Source organism: Thunnus albacares, chromosome 22 (genome assembly GCF_914725855.1).
Source record: "Thunnus albacares chromosome 22, fThuAlb1.1, whole genome shotgun sequence".
Taxonomy (NCBI): Eukaryota; Metazoa; Chordata; class Actinopteri; order Scombriformes; family Scombridae; genus Thunnus; species Thunnus albacares.
This window is the reverse complement of record NC_058127.1, coordinates 6,841,895-6,862,965: the sequence shown is the minus strand read 5'-3', so window position 1 is coordinate 6,862,965 and position 21,071 is coordinate 6,841,895. Positions and strand designations below refer to the sequence as shown.

Sequence of the window (21,071 nt, the reverse complement as noted above, 5' to 3'; positions counted from 1 at the left end):
AGTCCCACGCCGCTGATTCACACACACGCACACAGATACAGAAAATATGCACATTAGCAGAGTATTAACAAACTCTGCAGGAATCTCAATCCCGACCTAACTAAACACAGCTGGATCGAGCTCGTCCTCACACAGATGCACATTTTTAGTTCTTTTGTCATGCAGACAGTGATCACAACTCTCTCCGTCTGATAAACAAAGAGAGGTGAAGCTGAAGGGAAACCAGGATGTTCACGTTTATGACTTCCTGTCATAAACACATTTTTTTCTACGTCTCTGATTAATCAGATCTAAAACAACACAGCCTGGTGTCGTCTTTTACATTCTTGGCTGTTGCTGGCGCTGTTGACGCACTCCCAACGTCGTTTGGTAATGGAAGTTGGAGTCATACTGGTTTCCGACAGTCGATACCGGATACTGAACTTTTAAGAATGAGGTTTTTTGTTTGGTTTTTTGAGTTCATTCAGACTTTTTCTGTGTCAAAAATGTTGTATTTAAAGCTTCTAAAGCATATTTTGGGGCATCATTGGACAATAAAACTGTCTGAAACCAGACTAAAGAAAAGTACTTATTGAGGAAACTGAAGTCTAAGGCCGAAACTAAGGATTATTTTATTATTATCGATTAATCTGCCAAATATTTTCTCAATTAATCGATTAGTTATTTGGTCTATAAAGTGACATAAAATAGTGAAAAATGCTCATAATGGTGTCTTTGAATCCTCAACCAGGAGACGTTTGAACCAGCAAATGTTTGACATTGTTGCTTTAAAAAGTGAGTGAAACAAACAATTGATTATCAAATAGTTGATTAATTTCCTAATGATTGCCTTATCAATTAATCATTGCAGCTCTCAACACTTTTTGATATTGTATTGGCTGATTACAGATTTACATTTCAATTTATTTCCATTTAGGTTAATAAATAGAAAAAGTATTTATGTCTCCATCTGAATTATTTCCTTGTAGAAACTAAAACAAAGTTAATAAATTGAATACAAAAAATTCAAGTAATTAAAACATTTCACAGACTTTAATTTATACGTCTGATCAAATGTTTCTGGGGTGTTTTGGCGAAGTCATGACCTCAATATTTTAAAATCCTTGCTATAGCTGCCACCACTGTACAACTAAAAAACATCCAAGGAATATAAGTGCAAAAGTAAAACTTTGCAGGTTTTACAGGATTTTGTAGATGCATCTGCTTTTGTAGAGCAAATGAAGAGAAGCTGACAGCATCACTTGTGAGATTATGTTATCTGAAACTACACAGGCGTCTCCATATCTTCCCCGCTGTCTCGACACCATATGCTCTTACTTTTCCTAATGAAATAATGTGATACATTCATTACTTACAATTTTTTTTTTTCTCCCCGACACCCCTATCATCTCTTCCCTCCATATGGGATGTATCTTTCAACACTCTCTACAGTATCTCCTTCGCTGCTCCCCCTCTTTTTTTTTTGTTATTCCTGTAAGTGATGCAATCGTCCCACCTCTATGGTTCCTCCCCAAAACAAAATGTAGCACGGCAAAGAAAAAAATATTGTCTGAATCTCAAAATCAAGATGAAATGTAGAGTTTTTAAATTTATAGATGTATAGATTAACTGCAGCTTTTATTTATTGGTGTCAATCAAAGACACTTTGATCACTTTTCATTCCCCACTTTATCTCAGCATGACCCAATACGAGCCAAACAACTCCTAATTAAGCATAGTAATTCATTTTTTAGCAAACATCTGCACCTCCTTTACCTCAACAGTCACATCTGTATGGTGATTTTAAAGGTCGTCGGCATTTAAACTGGCCATACATGCCAATTACATCTGTACTCTAAGGTTGTTGTCACCTCAGGCTAATTTTTATGGACATGCAAGCTTGTTTTAGCCCAATTACACCATTTAAGTAACATTTCTAGGACTGAGCATCTTCTGGTGATAAGCGAAGGTTCTTAGTTGGAGAAAGAAGTCTGTCGAGTCTCGTAATATCCTGCATTCAAATAACAAAAAGATAAATGCAAAAACAACCAACCGGAAAGTATTCTATTTTTCTAGCTTCTTCCACCTCCTGCCCGGCAGCTGAGAAAACACCACGACTTTATGACATCATCACCGTGGGACAGCAGGGGCACTGTCCGCTAATGGGGTTTTTATTGGAGTGGAAAGCACCTGGATGAAAAGAGAGAACAGGTTGTTTGTTTAATGGCGGCCATCACCACAAACAGATGAGTCAGAGGTGGAGAGGAGGGGTGGGAATGAGGCAGGAAAAACACACACAGTCTGTGGAAGAAAGAAAAGAGGAGAAAGAGAGTGTACATGTGCACGTAGTGGTCAGATTTACTGTGTATTGATAACTATGATTGATCTGGATTTCAGTGGAATCTAAAACCAGTGAAGGACACAGTGGATATTTAGGAACCTCTGGCGGCGTATGACACTCGTCAAAACACATTGAAGTTGATTTTTGGGGGCGTTTTTGCTTTATTGGACAGTTAACCTGACAGAGATGGACAGAAGACAAATTTCAGTCACAGTACATGGTTGCTGTATGGATGGTAAAGCCCCCTGAGGCAAATTTGTGATATTGGTTTATGTAGATTTTTAAAAATTGGCTTTACTTTAAGGTGATCCATATAAGTACTTAGTATACAGGGGAACAGATCTCCGTAGGTCTGCTCATTACCAATTAATCTGTATGTCTATAAAATGTCAGAAAATAGAAATAGTCTCCTTTTGTTTAATCAACAGTCCAAATTTCAATTCATTCTCTCTTCCTATTGGCTTGCAGACATGAGGTCCCTTCTTGTTTCTTCATGTGGCAACTGGTATGAAAACAAGACAGCTGAAGGCTTCAGGCGTTTGCATCAGACTTGCCAAAAAAAATCCAAAAATCTCACATAATAACAGGTGACCAATAAACGAGCTAGACAAAATGTAAAAATTCAGCATAGCGCAGAAAGACAATTAAGTACAGATGTACGTGAGTATCTGAGACATATACTATCTTAAAAGCCCGCATCCTGAGGTAAAGTGGCCCTCTCTCTCTCGTTCTCTCTCCCCACCGTGTCTGTGGTTGCTTTGTGATCACTCATCCTGAGCAGGACAAACATGTCTGAGATAAACAAAGGTGTTTGGGTTCGCGGTCTGATCGCTAGAGCGGATAGGAGGGAAAAAAGACGACACAACCTAAACATTCCCATCTAGAGAGGATTCCCTTCTTTATCTTCTGTGTGTGTGTGTGTGTGTGTGTGTGTGTGTGTGTGTGTAGATGGGTGTGTGTGTGTGAGTGTAGATGGGTGTGGGAGCTTGCTGACTTTTTCTTTAGTGTTTTCAGTTGTGTCATTTTGTGTTCAAGAGCATCAAAAGTCCCGTTCTTTGAGCACATTTTGTAGCCATCGCTCGGCCTTTTTTTTGTCGAGGGCGTTTGAGGTTCTGCCGATTCATGCCTGTGTGTGCATGTGGCTCAAGCTGTAATTGGTTTATCAGACTGCCCCGCTGATTAAACTTGCACCCAAAGACCCAACACACCCATTCGCCAACCCCCCCCCCCCCCCCACACCCCTTCCCCCCGTAAACGTTGTTCCCATCACCGTCCCGCAGTGAGCATGCGGTGTGACAGTTGAAATCTTCTCCCTAGCACACCCGGCCCTCAGAACAATACGTCCCGCTAAACCCTCCGAGGGCCTGAGGGTGTGTGCACGTCCGCGTTTGCATGCGCGTGCGTTCGACGACAACACACACACACATGCCGGTTTTCACGCACACATGGCGGCGAGAATCTGTCTGTCCAAGCACTCTCCTCTATCAGGAAGTGAGGTAGGCCTGATGGGAGCAGTAAGTCCAGAGAGCTTAGTGGCCCAGAATAGGCTCCATTGTGCCCTTTGTGGTGGAGGGGATTTGGGCCTACAAACTGACCAGTCTGCTGGAAGGTGATGAGGGTGGAAGGTCTGGAAGAGCCGGGTGGAGATCCGACGCTCTGGCATGAAAACAGACAGAGATGCCAACTGGCGAGGGCATCTGTGGTGAGATGGTGTTGGGACTCGGGGAGACACTGGCAGGAAGAGACTGATCTCTGATAAAAACTTGTCCTGATGTGTATAAAAAGAAATGCACATTATTTTCATCATGTCTGCAAATTAGATCACACGAGCAATATGTATTTTTAAGAACCAAAGTATACCGAATAGCATAATCTAACCCTAACCGAAATATTAAACCCCCTCCCAAAAAAAAATTATAGGAGTGACACTAAATATTAAGGGTCTTTAAACTTCCATTAACTGATTTTTTGGCCACTTGGTGGCAGCAGAAACCAATTATGAACGCAACACTGACATATCATCACCTTTCAAGTTGATGTGTTGAACTGGTCAGCAAACAGTTGTTTATTTACAGCAGTTACAGAGCAACATTATCATTCATTTTAGAGTTTCTGTCTACCTGGTGAATGTAAGTCCAATATTCACACTTTTTTTTTAGCTCTCTACCAACTCCTGAGGGAAATATCTGGCTCTTTAGTTGCTAAATGCTCCACTATGTTCACCAGCTAGTCTACAGCTAACTTTGTCTGTTTGCCGTTTGGTGCTGAGCAGGTAGTGTACATTGGGGTTTTTAGTGCATTTTCTCTGCAAACAGCTGCCTGCTGCGGCCAAAAATGACACTATGAAAGCACTGAGAATGAACCAAAACAGTGAAGTTGCAGCCAGACAGCTAAACAATGAGCTGAAAACTCAAATACAGAGGTACATTGACAACCTGGGTGGAAGATTGCCACCTAGTGGTCATTTTCAGAGCAGCCTCATCGTCCAATCTAAATTTACTGAGTTTCTAAATCGTGTGATTGTCATTTAACAGAGCTCTCATTTGATCTTTATTGGTATTCTGTGTTTTTCCCCTTTTTTTGTTCCCTTTCATCCCTTCCCTTTTATCTCTACTCTCCACTCTTCCCTCCTCGCTCTCTGTGATCTTCTTCTCCACTGCATTTTTTAATTCCATGCCATGTTTGGGAATAAACAGAAACCCTCGGAAACACACTCACTCACTTCCTCTTTCAAAAACTCAAAGACACTCACTTCCAGCTGATCCTCAAAGAGACTCTCTACAGACTGAATTTAAGTTGCCACTAAAATTTAATAGCTTTTCAAAAGTTTGGAATAGTCTATTATTTGCATGCATGTTTTGTATTTTTTAAATTTGTCTTTCTTTTAGGATGCTGGACATCAACATCTGTACTCTTGTAGATGTAAATATGAGCATGATTTGGCAGGTCAACTATGATTAGGGCAAAGAAACCATCTTTTCACCTTAACTAACACTTCAACTCTCACCTCCTACATAAAAAAGCAGACAGAATACCCAGCAGTCTCTGAAAGTGACCCATGTGACCTGAAAAATAGATACTAGACAGACGTTGCCTTTTGAGGAGATGACCCTGAGAGACCTGAGCAGGTTCCAGAAGGATTTTCAGACATTACTAAACAGTTAATAGGGGGGTTTGGCACTTTTACTGTGATTACAACTGAGGTGAAGACAGGTTAGAGGCAGATAGAAGGTAGAGGGAGGCAGAATGGTGAAAAAGAAAGAGGACAGGAACAATACAGGAGACAAAAGTCATGGTGACAAAGTTGAAAAAGAAAGAGTGATGGAGAAAATGAGCCAGAGGGAAGGTGAGGCGTGAGAGAAAGTGGCTCTCTGTGGGACCTCTGCATATTTTCCCTGGGTGAAACCAGGTGTGAGTGTGAGCTGTGAGCCAGACAGCTCCAGCAAGCCGCCTTTACCTGGCACAGCCCTGTCATTACACCGCCTGCCCCGAGGCCGCGGGCTGGAAGCAGAGCTGCAACCTCGACCAGACGCACAGTGTGGTCAAGGCTAATCCAGGATCATTGTCACTTCTAAAAGCCAAGTGCAGTAAACGAAAAGGAATTTAATCTCAATGACATCACTGCAGTCAGAGACGTTATGTTAAAGGTTATGGCTGGTGATTTCTCAACAAATCTCATATGCAGAGCCAAACCAGTAATGTATGTGTATCCAAAGCCTGATATATCTTATTCCTCTGTGCTGTAGACCTCTGAAACTATTAAAAACATGCTATGACATGTTCCTTCATTATGGAGATTACAGTAATGGAAGTTTGTTTAGAAAGACTCCAAAGAGCAGTCACGTTTTCGGTCTCTGGAGAGCTGTTCTGTGTAAGTCAGACGTCACTGAGCGTTAGATTGTTGTACTACATATCACAACCTCTTGAGAAATGAACAATGTAGTATCTTCTTGCATGCCCTTTACGTTAACTGGTTGACTGTGAACTCAGCGGAATAGCTCAACATTTTGGGAAAAATTAGTAGATCAATATGTCTGTGCAACAAATATGAAGCAACAGCCAGGAGATGCTTAGCTTAGCTTAGCATAAAGACTGGAAACAGGGGGAAACAGCTAGCCTAGCTCTATCTGAAGGTGACAAAATCCACCTATACCATCACCATTTAATAATATTATCATGTCTTCATCTTCTAAGTGCATTTTGTTTAAGTCACGTTTGAGAGAAGTCATTAGGCGATGTATATCAGATACAGAAACGGTAATCACTTAGGTGCCAAACAAGTCTGCTTTACCTTATACTAGGATAAAACATAAAGTTTAGACAGTCACAAGAAGGCATTTAAGAGTCAGTGTATACTTTTGTATGACTGTCAGTTTGTATCTAAATGGTTCGGATGCTATAAATTGTCCCTGATGTCCCCAATTGTGAAATTTGATATGTCAGAGATAGCTCGGATCTGGTTTAAATGGTTTTGTGTCTGCAGGCAGAGCAGTTATATATGAATAGGACCAGGTGTGGATTGAAAATTACCTTCCTTTCTGTATTATGTATGTATGTGTGTGCATTGAACTATTGAGGGGTGTGCGAACCTTATCTTACTGTGTGTGTAATGAAGGGTGTTTAACCTCTGTGCATAGGCCTATATGCATGCACCGCAGTCTATGGTGTGTCAATGTAATAATGTGTTCATACGTTTCTGTTACTTTAACGTTTGTCTTTTGGGTTTGGAAACTAAACATTAAGGAATCAAGACCCTTTTAATTCCCCTTTGATAAGTTCTGATTTAAGTGTATATAACTCAATAATCTGTAAGGTTAAGTGAAGTGCGATGTTAAGGGGTTTAAGACAAGAATGTCGTCGTAAAAGTTCAGCGCAGTCAATGAAACATCCTCTCGAGTCTGCAGTCAAACACAATATACATGCATGCAAGCATCCACATGCATCTCAGCTGTATAAATAAATCTACAGATGTCTCATAAATGTTAAATGCACATCTGCAGCACTGGTTTACATTCCCAGTTAACTTTATTGTGTGACATTTATGTGAATTAATTTATGAGCACATTTCCGTATAGGGGCGGAAATGAAAAGAATTTGCTCATATTGTAATTTCTGATATGATGCACACTTTCCCAAACATTCAAAAACCGTTGTATATATTTTCATGTTAGGTAAGCACCTTGTAGTTTTAAGTTATATTATATTTACACAATAATAAACCAGATTTCAGTGTGCAGCTCTGCAGCACAAATCCTCTGACTTTTTGACCCGAACACAAGACATCTGTCCCTCTCTCCGCCCTCTTCTCCCTCCATCCGTCTCCTCTCTCTCCTTTACCCTGTTATACTGCCTAAAATATGAGCTAATGGCAGGTTGTCAGTAGTTGAAGTCGTGAGTGTGTGTTTGTCTTAACGAGCCCAGTCTCATAGGAGAGGGATTTCTCTGGCGTGTTCATTCATCCAGCTCTAAATCAGTGCAAACCCACCTGTTAATGTTGCTTCGTTGTTTTTTTACTGCCATCATGTGGATGAAAATAGGTAGTGCAGCCTGTCACCTGCGGCACAAGTACATTCGTGTAAAAATAAAAGCTTTACAATGAATTTTGGGCTCTTTAACACGTACTTTTTACTCCCAAATCATCAGTTATTTCCCAAAAACTTAATTTTACCTGTGATGTTCAAACAGTAATCTACAGTAGCAGCTTCTCTTCCAGACCACCATCTGAGACCACATGCCACTACATGCCCACGTAAAGCACTTCACCATCTAAGACATCTGAGATGTGGGATTGTGAGGCACAATCATGTGAGAAACCCCATAGCTGGGTTTTTCCGCCCCGGCTTGTCCCTGTCTCATGTAAACACACCCGCCAAATCTGTTACACAAGGACAAAATGGCTTCCCCAGCAATTTGTTTGCAAGTGTCCCCATCACCGCATGTAAACTCCCGCATCGGGTAGATGATGGTATTTAATTGAAGATTTTGATGAAAGGTGGGGAGAAGTGACAAAAGTGGTTGATAACGGGATTTACAAGAGGATTATATGCATACTTGTGATGATCGCATCTTCAACAATAAGAGACTTAAATAAGCAAGATGTCTGAGACAAACAGTAAAAAATTGCCGTTCTCGAGCAAGACAGTGAGGTGCAGAAAGGGATCGGTGACTGTTTGATGTAAAACAAAAGAAGACAATGCTCAATTATGATTGCAGTCATTCGAAATGGCCAAACTCTATCATTTTAGGACGTGAGTTGGATGTTGGCACATGAAAAATAACCTGATAAATAGGTAAATTTATTATTAATGGTAATGGCAGGGATGTTACCTTTTTACTCAATACTTATGGATAGTGAGGAGTTTTCATTTCATTTAATTTGATTGTCAACAACACAAATCGGACATAGTTAAAAATAATCGTCAATAAAAGCACAAAAACGTCCAAGACATCTTTCTGTTGGGCTCAACTTGAACCTGAAGATATCATCCAGAAAAGTTCATAAATACAATCTGAAGATACTACTTTAAGAACTGCAGACTAAACAAATATAGAAACACAAAGTACAAACTTCAAAATCTATAAAACATTTATCAAAGACATAAAATATGCTACAATTTTATATCTTCTAGTGGATTAGTTTATAATTGAGTCAACACATCAAGTAGCAAAATGTCTTTACTTGGAATTCATATTAAATTGTTATTAAGAATAATAATAATGTGTTTCATTATATTGTCATTCATTACCTGTTTATATATCAGCATCCAGTTGCGGATACTTATCAGGAGGTGTAAAAGGTTGTGACAAATACATCAAAAAACACTCAGAAGATCTTATATTTGCTATAGTGTTAAAAACCATTTATTAAATGTTTACAATATGCTGCATATATAGGGGGCATTAAAATCAAATGTTACCTTTTCTTTTGCTGTGTTTGAACCGTTTCAAAGGTCATATTTTCCCTTTTGGGATAGGTGATGCCACCCGTTCAACTTATCTTTGGCTTCATCAGGTTGATTCTCATAAAAGATCTTCATAAAATCAACATAAATACTGTGTATTCATGCTTCATTTGAAGGACTGACAATACTTTGCACCGTTGTACCTTTCATTTTTTAAATAAAATGACACACAGCACTCTTGCTTACAACAATATTACTTGGTGTTGAAAAAAATAAAATGTGTTTCAGAGATTATACTGGTGTTTGATGGCCTTTATAATAGGGATTCATTTGATTTACAGCAAATAAATTGGCTGTACAGTTTGGTGCATCAGGGGCCTCGAATGTTGTCTGTTCTCTGCTCTCAGCTTGCAAAGTGACCGTTTCTCCTCTCTTCTCTCAGGGTCGTCCTGGGACTCTCGGTGAGGTTGGTCCGAGCGGGCCAGAGGGGCCTCGCGGGTCTTTGGGGTCTCCAGGGCCTAAAGGAGAGAAGGGCCACCTTGGACTGAGAGGACCATCTGGGCCAAAAGGAGACAAAGTGGGTGCTATAGATCAAAAGAAATAACATGGTTGACATTTTACTTTTACAGTGGAATAAAGGACAGAGAACCAGCTGCAGTACTGCACAACATCCTTCTTATTATATGAACATTTACAAAAAAACAATAATTATTTAACTGGAAATTTTGATTTTAACGTATTTCATATAGAAAATCATCCACACAATATCGATCAGAACTGTCTGCAGTAACATGGTTTCACCACCAGGTGCTGCTGTTTAATTGGATTACAAATTAACACAATGGATTATTAATTTCTACAGGGACCTATGGGAGTGCCCGGGTTCCAAGGAGCTGATGGAGTACCTGTAAGTAAACCAGAAACAAAAAGACACACACCAACACATTTACAGTAGAGAGAAACGGCCGTATCCATATTTCTGTCCCTCTTTTCTCTGATTAAATATTTGCACGTCCCTGATTTTACGAACCGGTTTCTATCTATAAGCGTCGTCTTACTAGGTTGACCATGTAGGACAATCAGTGTTACTTGCATTGAATAAAATTTAGAAAGAAATTGTTGTCATAGTTTTTATATTTTCAGTTTAAAATCTTTTAAACACCTGAATATGTTTAAATTCCTAGATTAGTGGAGTCACCAAATAACCAATGGTCATATGTTATTCCTTTTAAGATAACATAAATAAAAGGAAATTATGATATGGAGACATTTTAAGGAATCTTTTGAGGCTATTTAATATTTATTTTATTTTATTTTTCATTGTAAATGTGTGAATTTGTGATCCTGGATCGATTATAATCTGCAGTTGGAAAGTTTTTTGAGATGATTCCAGTATTTTTTTTAATCTCCTTCTCCCCGTAGGGTCACCCTGGTCAGGACGGTAGCAGAGGAGCACCGGGACTGGACGGTTGTAACGGGACCAGAGGAGAACCTGGAGATCCCGGCTTTGGGATAGGACCACCTGGACCACCTGGTTTGGCTGTGAGGATGAGCTTCAGTTCTTCTTTTTTCAGTTTATATATTTTAAATCTTTCAAATCCTGTGTCAATCATCCTGTGTGTAATGATGGCGTTGTTTCCTCCAATAGGGGCCTACTGGGCCAAAAGGTCAGAAAGGAGAGGCTCGATACATCACGTCGGATAACGAGATCGTGGTAAGGTCTTACACACATATTTAAATTAACACACACATACACATCTTGTTTCTGATGCTATGTGAACACTACTACAGCACTTGAGAGGTAAAAATTGCATCAAATTATGTTAATCTTAAGTAATGAGTGTCAGTAAAACTTTTCAGTGCATTAAGATTTCCTTAAAACCAAAAAGGTTCCTCTTTCTTACTCCTTCCCGTTCCTACAAGTCACTTTTTCTTCTCTACACTTCTTCTTCTTCTCCCATCTACCCCGTCTTCTACATCCCCCCACCAGAGATCGCTTTTAAAGGAGTCCGTTTGAGGTTGATACCAATTTCAACAAATATTCTACATCAACTTCTACTTTTTTCACTTTTTCCAAATAAGGAAAAATAATATAAATGTGAACATATATGTGTATACATAGTCACATATCTGCAAAATGATATACCATCATACACGACAGATTAACACTATACGGTGGATAGTGTACATATACTTTACATACACACCTAGAAACCTACTAACAAAATTATTCCTACAGAGAAGTTCTACTTTTTGAATTAGATAAGTTTGTTATTATTTTGTAGACATGTTCGTTTTGTACATTGTCCTTTGCAAAAACATACTAATTATTAGGGCTTTCATTTGCTTTATGGTTGAATTGACCTTTGATTTGATAAAATGTAGCTTTGATCTTTAGCCTCTTTTCTATGTATTTGAAAATGACTACAGTTATCCATCTAATTGTATGAAAAATAAGTTTGTTTTTCATTTAAGCTCCTCCAGGGAAATAACGTTTTCAGTCTGATATGGTCTGTTAAGTAGCAGGATAGCTCAAAAACCTGTCAGCAGAATTAATTAAATTTGATGGAAAGTTAAGTCATCAGGAAAGGAATAAGTATTAGATTTGGTGTGGATAGATAAACAGAAATCAGTCAACTTTGTTTCCCAGAACTTGTGAAGATTAGAGGTTAAATTCTTTTGTTTCTCTGGTTTTTCTGCATGTATTTTGCCTTTTTGAGGGTGTTAAGAAAACACTTTTTCACCACTCAAACGCCAGACAATCTCCAAACATATTAAGTACAGAACATATTCAGATGGGCCTCAAAATATATTTTTTCCGTAAGATTTGTTACTAATTTATTTTGTGTATGACTGGATTTTACAAGAAGATGACAATGTGTATCAACTCTGTGTCAGCCTGCAAACTTTGACAGCGTGTGGCCAGCAGGTGGTGCCACTGTTACATGAAAAAATTTAATTCTCATAAGTCGGTGGTGAGTCAGGCTCACATGAAACTTGGCATAAATCTCATACAAAGCCTAAATATTCTAAAACACAATCTAGGTTTTCTCCTTCAGCATGATTGTCTGTATATTGAGGCAGATCCTGATTCACAATATACATAAAAATAAAGTTTTCTTTTATTAAAAAAAGAAATGTAGAGAATTGTGGAACCTCGTTAGAGGCATTTGTTTAAGTCCTTTGTAGCAAATCTTTTTTTCAAATTTTCTCTTTCAGAGTTTACCTGGTCCCCGAGGACTGGACGGAGAGCCTGTAAGATTTTTACCTTTTCTACTTATTGATCAACATTTTTTTTTTTTTATTATTATTTCACTTAACTGTTTCTTATAGTTTACATGCAAAATATATTGAATTTGTGATTTTATTTCTTAGTTTACCACTAAGTGTTAGTAAAACACGTTTGTTAAAATAATGATATATACATTTGTAAATCTGTTCTGACCTGGTTGTGTTGTGTCCCTGCAGGGTATCAGAGGTCCTGATGGTCCAGTTGGTTTGCCTGGTCCAAGAGGCCCTGAAGGATTCGCTGTATGTAAAAAAAAAACATATCTGTTATATTACCAGTTATATTTTTATGTTTTAATACATTAAATTTTCTGTAATTTGTTACATTTCTGAAGGTGGCTTGTTGCAACTGATAATGTAATAACTGCAAGATTACTTTGGCAAAGTTTTACAGTAAATTAGTTGAAAATGTACCAAAACCTGTTAAATATGTGCCAAATGTTCTATTATTGCATAAACTAGTGTTAATTTACCCATTAAGGCTTTTAAGTGTTGGTACAATAATAGTATTTCAACATAAATTTAGCTTTTATGTCACATTTTGTGTTATGCCACATTGCATTATTAAAATCTATATAATTCATATATATAAGGAATATAACGAATAATCAACAAATATTGTTTTTATTGCAAGTTAAAGGGTGCATATGCAGTTTTGTGTTTGTTAGAAGATTAGAAAGTACTTTTTGACATGTACAACAAAATACTAATCTGTCTATCCATCTAATTATTATTTAATTATTTCCTTTTTATGTATTTTTCAATCTTATATCTGATTTTGTTGCTTTATATCTGAAACTGAGCTCTATTGTCTGTGTTTAGGGCCCACCTGGTCCTCCCGGTCCCCCAGGGCTAATGGTAAGTAAAATGATATTATATAAAGGCAATAAATGGAGGATGTACAGAAGTGTTGCCTCAGTTTTATCATTTAAACATTTTTGCTCTTGTTCCTCCACGTGCGTTTTTGTTAACCCTTGTTGTTTTTAGGGGAGCCGTAGTGACGGATATCAAGGCGAGAGAGGAGACAAGGTACGCATCGCTAACTGAAGAAGTCATAGAGACTAATTTATGTGTCTGTAGAGATTAATACACGCACATCTCCACACATAAGGTCTGTTACTGATAGTGAGTGCAGGTTTGTGAAAAATTAAATGAAAGTTGTTCTTTTCTCTTGTTTAGTTTTAGGTTTTTTTTAAAATTATTTAGTTATCCATCAATTACACTATAAACAAGAGAAGATAGAACAGTTACACAGTTCAGCTTGTCACACATCATGATAATATAACCAGGGAAGAAAAATAGCTTGCACATAAAAATGTCTAGACACTATAACTATAATACAAACCAAAGTTATTTGGACAGTTTGTGTCAGCCACACGCATTTAACCCTTACATACTGTTCAGGTCAAATTTGACCCATTTTGACATTTGAAAGCAATAAAAACACCTTAAATAACATTCTTTAAGTCTGACATTTTATGACATTTTCCTAAAGAGGTCCTGGAATAAAAAAAAATGTAAGTATTTCAAAATGATTCACTTTAGTGCAGCTGATCATGGTTTTAATGGTAATAATGAAACCTACCATTCAAATGTTGTTGTATCCACAATAAATTAATAGAAATAATTATGTTCTCTTGTTTTGGATAACATGACATCATAATATAGTGTGATTGTGAATATATTTTCTCTATAAATTAGTAGTGTCAAACCTAAAGAAAATCACCCATTTATTAATGACTGACAAGATATCTTATATATATCTTATTATATATTATTATCTAATTATAAAGGAATACTTAAGCCGGATCAAAAATGACCATTCATACTGAATATGTCAGAATATGAACAGTATGTAAGCAAAGTTATTGAAAATGACAGATGAAAAGAAACATTCACGTAATCTGTAAATCCACTGTGAGTGAGACTCAGGATACTTTATCTCAATAACATCATCTCAGGTGCTAGTTTGAGAGTGATTTAAACACCAGAGTGAGCGTAAAATCCACAAGACTGTGCGTAAAAGAAAAGTTCAGGCATTTTGGGGAAGTAAACTTGTTTACTATCTTGGCCAAAGTCCAATAATCAATATCAGTTATATATCGGCCTGTCTAGGTGTGCATTCAGGATGTTAGATACTAGCTAGCTTAGCACAAAGACAGGAAGCAGGAATGAGGTAGTCTTGCTCCTTCATAAATGAAAAAATTAGAAAGAACAAAATATACACGCACACAATGCCTTATTTTTACTCTAAAACAGGTTTGGGTTTGTTGGAAGATGTTTTTAGCTTGCTATTAAGCTAATTAGCTAGCTAGAAACATTTGTATTCTCATAGTTATTGTGCTAACACAGTGCACTAAGCTAACAAGTTCTAGACATAATGTAAACACATTAAAGAGGTAGTCTAGCTCTTTTATAAATGAAAAAAATATCAAGAACAAAACACACACAAAGAATGCCTTATTTCTACTTTAAAACCTAGCTTTTTAGACAGTTTTGGGCTTGTTGGAAGATGTTTTAACTTTCTATTTAGCTAGCTACTTTTGCCTTCTTACAGTCTTTGTGCTAAGCTACGCTTGGCTAACAAGTTCCAGACATATTTCTGCATTGAATGCACAAAACACAAAGTTTCTGCCCCATTGACCTTATGTAGAGACCTAATGCTCAATCAGATAATCAATTAAGGTTCCCTTGAAGTTGAAAAAAACTGATCACAGAAAATAAAACACTCTTCAGGCACTCTAATAGGCAGAGCAAGGAGAAAAGCTTTATTATAACCTTTATTTAATTGGGTTTGAAATGCCGACCTTTTGTTTTGACTTCACACGTCATTAAATCTGAATACCTGCTACTCTGTAGACATTAAACTGTAAGTATATTGACAATGTGAGGTCATTAAACCATTAGATTTTAATATACTGTACCTTTTCTCCTTGCTCTCTAAGAGTGTCCAAACTTTTTATTTTTCTGTGACTCTTTGCATCAAATTCGTTGAACTTTTTGAGTTAAACATTGTGGATTTTACGCTTTCTCTCATGTCATCTCCATAAACATCAGCTACAGACTAGCTCATGAAAAAAAGCAGGCTTAGAGTGCTCTAGCTGGCTCCAAAGTGTGTATGTGTGTGCATGCGTGTGGATATGTATGCATTCCTGTGTGTTTGCATGCCTGCTTGAATGTGTTTGTTTGTAATAAATGGATTGGTTGGACATAATGCTGTGCATGTTAAATTCTCGGTGGTGGTTTGACAACCCACACTTCTTCCGTCCAACACATTAATTTACCCCTTCCTCCCCCTCCTTCCTTATAACCCCACCCATCCCTGCATCCCTCCATCCTCCTCCTCCTCCTCCTCCTCCTCCTCTCTCCATCCCCAGATTGACACTGAACTGTGTGTTGCATCCATTTCCTGTATGATAAAAAGATCACATGAACCTCTACTTGATTCAGTCTGGTTTGTTCTTTTCAAATGATCTGTGCTGCCACTGAGACAAGTCTCAAACTCGCTGAAATGTGCAGACATTTCCCCATCAGATTCTGACTTTATGTGTCATTTCAAATCATATTTAAATCCCAATCCAAATTCTTGCCATTTCTACTGTTTCCCACTCAGATTCAAATTTTATAGTGTGCTTTAAATATGGTTTGTGAGTTGATCAGTGGCATTACACGCTTGTTTCCCTTACTGTTGAATGACAGTTCAGAGATTTTACACGGTGAAGTTCCTTTTTTTTCCCCGTCAAATTGTCTCAAAAGTAACAATTTTCAAGCGAAACTCATCCGATTTTGGTTAGGCCATGTAAGATCTTGGCTTGACTGTGCAGTATTTGATGTTATTAAATATGAAAACTCCAAAATTTAAACCAAAAAAATGTGAACAATAAGAAAAAATAGTTATTAAAACTTCAACCGTGTTCAAATTTCTGAGCTGTTTTTTTTTTTGAAGGACAATCTGTGGCCTGTGACTGGGTGCTGGAATCACTTGCTCCTACTTCCTGTGTTGCTCTAATTCCTCCCCCCCTCCTTGAACACATTTGGGCATCTGGTGGTGAACTCTGGGATTTGTAGTTCATTAGCCTGCTCTTCGACTCCTCACCCCTCCATCCATCCACCCATTTTAATTGAACAATCACACACGAGTACTAACAGTCATCTTCCTCACACACAACTGCATGCATGTTATGCTCAACCAAACCCTCAAACACTGAACGTTTAGACAGATTCAGGGTTGCGCTGAATGTGGGAACAGCTGGATTTACTTTTTAGCCTGTTGAAATACATTTTTGTAGGATGAAATTAAAATAGTTCTGTTTTAGCCCCGTGAAAAGAGGGGCTCTAAATTTTTTTTTTTAAATGATTAGAAACTCAAGATAAAGTATCTCTGCGCTCTCTCTTCTCTTTTTCTCTCCTTCTATCTTTCTCTCTCTCTCCCTCTCCTCCTTGAGTCTCCTCATCTTTCCTCATTTTGTTCCTCCACACATGCATTTACTGCTCTTCCCTCCATTTTTTTATTCTCTTTTTTGAATTTTATTTTCTGTATCGCTTCTCCTTTTAAGCGTGAACCTTGAAAACTGTTAATTTAAGGTCTACTAATAAGGCTTTTTTTTTTTCCTGGAGCTTTCAACAGCATCTCACATCTATCAATCTATCTGTCTACACTATATGGCCAAAAGTATGGGGACACCCCTCTTGGTCTGGAGCTGTTGTATCATGCAAACCAACATTGTTTACATGATTTATCACAACTTTTGTTGCTATTGTATTTACTTCTGATTGTTTTTTTTTCGGTAATTGTGTTTATATCTTTATGATTATTATAATTCTTTGACTGTATTTCTTGATAATGTCTTCACTATATTGTTTTTGCGATAAATTATTTATCCAGTGTTGGTTTCCATGGCACTATACATATTTTATTGAGTCTGGACTGGAGATTTGCACTGCGTCTGTGGTTGTAGCCAGACCCACTGGAGGGACTACTTATTCAACGACCCAAACCTGGTAAAGAGGCAATTAGGGATCAGTTGTGTTGTGCTTTTTCTAAATTCAATACAGAGAAATGTTTTTCAGAATGAAGCATTTTACAGCATTCCAGGTATTGCTTGTTGTTGCTTACCTTTTAAGCAGAAATGATCTACAATTTTTTTGGACTTATATGATGTGTGTGGTCTGCACACTGATTGTGACTGTACGCCTATTGGGTAGGAAAGGATGTCTCATATGTCGGTGTTTTAGACGATGTTAAGCAGGTTTTTTTATATAGCAACTTTCATAAGCTGATGTCACAAAGTGCCTCACAATTTAAAATAAAGCAACAGACATAAGAGGAGTAAAAAGAAATCAAAACTAAACAAAAGTTTCAGTTAAATGTGTCCACAGGTCTTAAATCTTAAGTTTTAGCAGCCGCAACCTCAAGAGCACAAACTACTATAGTTTGGAGCATAGAGGGAGGCAGAAACACTGATCAGAGACTCGGAGGCAGAACTCTAAAAGTGCTCTCAAAAATATTGAATTTGACTCTGATCAATGTCAATGATCAGAGTCATTGACATTGATCAGTAAAGAATGAAGACACTTTCAGAAGACTTAGTCAAAGGTTTTGCAGCAGCATTTTTGGACCGCTTGTAGGCAGTCCAAGGACTTTTGTTCTGCAGCAGGTGAAGGAGAATAGTTCAGACGGGACCTGCGGTCAGGTTCCAAAACCTTGTGGAAAGCCTTTGGAGGCTGTTTTAGCAGCAGATTAATACCCATGGTTTTGGAATAAGATGTTTAAAAATCACATATGGCTGTAATGTGCAAGTGTCCACATACTTTTGGTTATCTATCTATCTATCTCTCTGCTTCACATTTTTTTATTTCTTCATTTTTCATCTTTTGCTGCTCCTTTGTCATCTCTGCCCCTTCCTCTTCTTTTCATCACTCTCATCTTTTCCTCCTCCATCACAACCTCATTCCTCTCCTCCGCCTCTCCTGATTGGCTAACGGTATGTTGTGTGTATTTCGGACTCCAGGGCGACGTGGGTCTTCCCGGACCCAGTGGTACTCCCGGCGACGGGTCGCTAAGAAGCGAACAAACTCTCACTATCTACAAAGGAGATAAGGTAACACAGCAAGAGAAGGGAAGGAGCTGAGGTTGTAGCGCTTCCACGACACACACACACTCGCAAACATACCACATGTGGATGTGGTGGGGTTTGATTACAAAAATGATATCCCTAAATCCACACAGCAGGCAGTAGACTTTAGAAACAAAAGGTTAAAAGAGGAAGAGGAGCAATGATTGCAGCAAACTTTACGGCCATGGAGGGGAGGACATGCTGGTGTAGAAAGGGAGGAGTCGAAGGAGGAGAGGTTGGTCTGGACTTTAAAATCCACCAAGGGAGCATCAGTACGTCTTTTTCATGGCAGGTTGGAGTTTGTTATACAACAATCGCTAAAGACAGAGTTGTTCTGGAGGCAGAAATTAAACTTAACTGTTGAGCTAATGTTTTCTGCTCCACTGAACTGCCCACAGAATTTTCTTATTGATGTAATGATGCAGTCATGCTGTTGGAAATTGGATTTTACTTTCAAGTATGATATATCTTAGCTTTAAAGGACGGGTTCACAATTTTTCAAGTATGTCTTAAAACAACAGTCAGGTGCCCAAATGAACACTGACACATGTTTTTCTTGCCATAAATGAACACAAAGAGGGAATTTGATGCTAAAAAAGACTGTAGATGTGACAGATATCCACTTCATTTGACTAACTCAGACGGCTGAAGCAAATACATTTTTGCTCAAAACAATGACTGTGGATTCTGTAAGCGCATTATGAAGGGATCCTCTAATGGTCAGTATGAACAGGAGGAATGATTACAACAAGGAAAACCTGTTTCAATGTTCATAGGGGCATCTTACTGTTTTAAGACAGACTTGAAAGGTTGTGAACGTATCCTTTAATAGACACACTGAGACAAGCAAATGCACATTTTTGAAAAGTTTATATAACTTTTAAACTACAAGTACATTTTTAAGAGAAATATTGGGAACATGAGGATTTAAGTGGCTTAATCCTCCATTATTTGACATTATACTGAAGCTTGTACAATGTTAAGTTTGATCAGTTCTTACTCTGCTAAAACTAGACCTTTGGATCAACCAATGAGGTAATTTCTGCCTCCAGAGACCATCAGTCTATGAGAAATTTGTGGTAACTAAAACTCCAATCTGCCACCTTTCACATCTAGCATTATACTTTATACTGATTTCAAAGACCAGCCTCTCATTAACACTCCAAAAGCTCCTCACTCCTCCCCTCACTCTGTGCACAACAACCCCTCCAGAGGCCTCATCCACTGTCACACGGAGCCCATCCTTCAGTCAACAGTCCCCCAAACGCCCCAAAGCTCTGCCGCACTTCCCACCGCCTTTCCCCTTCCTCCTCGAAACCCCTCGTCCTCCCTCCTCGCTCTGCCTCCTCCCTGGCGCCTCGTAGTAAACTCTCTCTTCCTTGGTTACGGCATCCAGGGCGACGTGGGCTTGCCCGGTGACCCCGGCCAGCCAATGATCAATGGCGTTGTGGAGTTTGTGGGTTTTCCCAAAGGAGACAAAGGATTCCAGGTTTGTTGGAAAACGAAACTTCTCTCATAGTTTCTAATGCCAGGCAGGATAACGTATGCTGTCAGAGAGCATCGTGTGTCCTTGAACGCCCTACCTGTCCTTTATAAACTTCTCTTGGTAATGAAAATGCTATATAGGCCTATATTTATGTCTGCTAGGGTCAATTTTTAGATATCGTACAACAATATTTTATACAATATGGCAAATTAAGTGTCCACTATGCAAATTTGTAAATGCACCTAACACATTATTAACTATAAATTCTGGCTTCTTTGCATCACTAGTGAATTATTCTTATGGATGCTAATGATTTTCTACCCTCCAGACAGAACAATATGAAAGTCAACCAGCAGGGACTCGAAATTTACTGTACTGGCAACAGATAATCCATCACGGTGAACATTAAAACTTAGTAGAACTTTTTATAAAACTTGGTGTTTAATAGCAAACAGTTGCCATCGGTAACTGTTTCAGAAAATTATTTCTTTAGTACATTTATGGACACTTAAATATCCAACATTTGAGTGTTTTCTGCAAAAGAGCAAGACTTTTTAATCCAAGAAACAACCAAATTATCATTTGTTGAATCCTTTTAACGCCATCTTTAATGATTGTCTTGTGAGTAGGATTTCATGGAACAGATAATTCATTTAATTGTAACTTTGACAAAAAACAAAAACATAAAGGTGGTGATGTTCACTGTGATCTATTACTTATCTCAAGGTCAAGTTTTCAGGTTTCTGCAAGGTGCCTCTCTGTACACTTTGCAGAGATATAAACTAAAATCCAGCGGCAAAGATCAGGTTCCCTTTAAAAAGAAGTGGATACAGTTGAAGTTAATACTGTATGATTTGGCAGAGTGAATATTAGAAGCAGCACTCGATCCTCTTGTTGCTAACCATCGAGACGAGAATAATCTGGATCATCCAACCTGGATTTCAAGCCCAGCACAGTGC

At 38.2% G+C, this 21,071-nt stretch overlaps 1 protein-coding gene across 5 annotated transcripts in view; it reads left to right on the top strand.

The window, feature by feature from the left end:
• col4a6 (collagen, type IV, alpha 6) overlaps positions 1-21,071 on the top strand; it is a 133,837-nt gene that overhangs the window by 84,253 nt on the left and 28,513 nt on the right. For 4 of the 5 annotated variants that reach the window (XM_044341335.1, XM_044341333.1, XM_044341332.1 and 1 more), the window contains exons 5-13: positions 9,665-9,799; positions 10,085-10,129; positions 10,645-10,764; positions 10,871-10,936; positions 12,442-12,477; positions 12,691-12,753; positions 13,333-13,368; positions 13,498-13,539; positions 20,023-20,115. In XM_044341335.1, the coding sequence (XP_044197270.1) occupies positions 9,665-9,799; positions 10,085-10,129; positions 10,645-10,764; positions 10,871-10,936; positions 12,442-12,477; positions 12,691-12,753; positions 13,333-13,368; positions 13,498-13,539; positions 20,023-20,115 (636 nt within the window). Of the gene's footprint in view, positions 1-9,664; positions 9,800-10,084; positions 10,130-10,644; positions 10,765-10,870; positions 10,937-12,441; positions 12,478-12,690; positions 12,754-13,332; positions 13,369-13,497; positions 13,540-18,521; positions 18,612-20,022; positions 20,116-21,071 lie in introns of all 5 variants that reach the window. The other variant, XM_044341331.1, reaches the window with a different exon arrangement.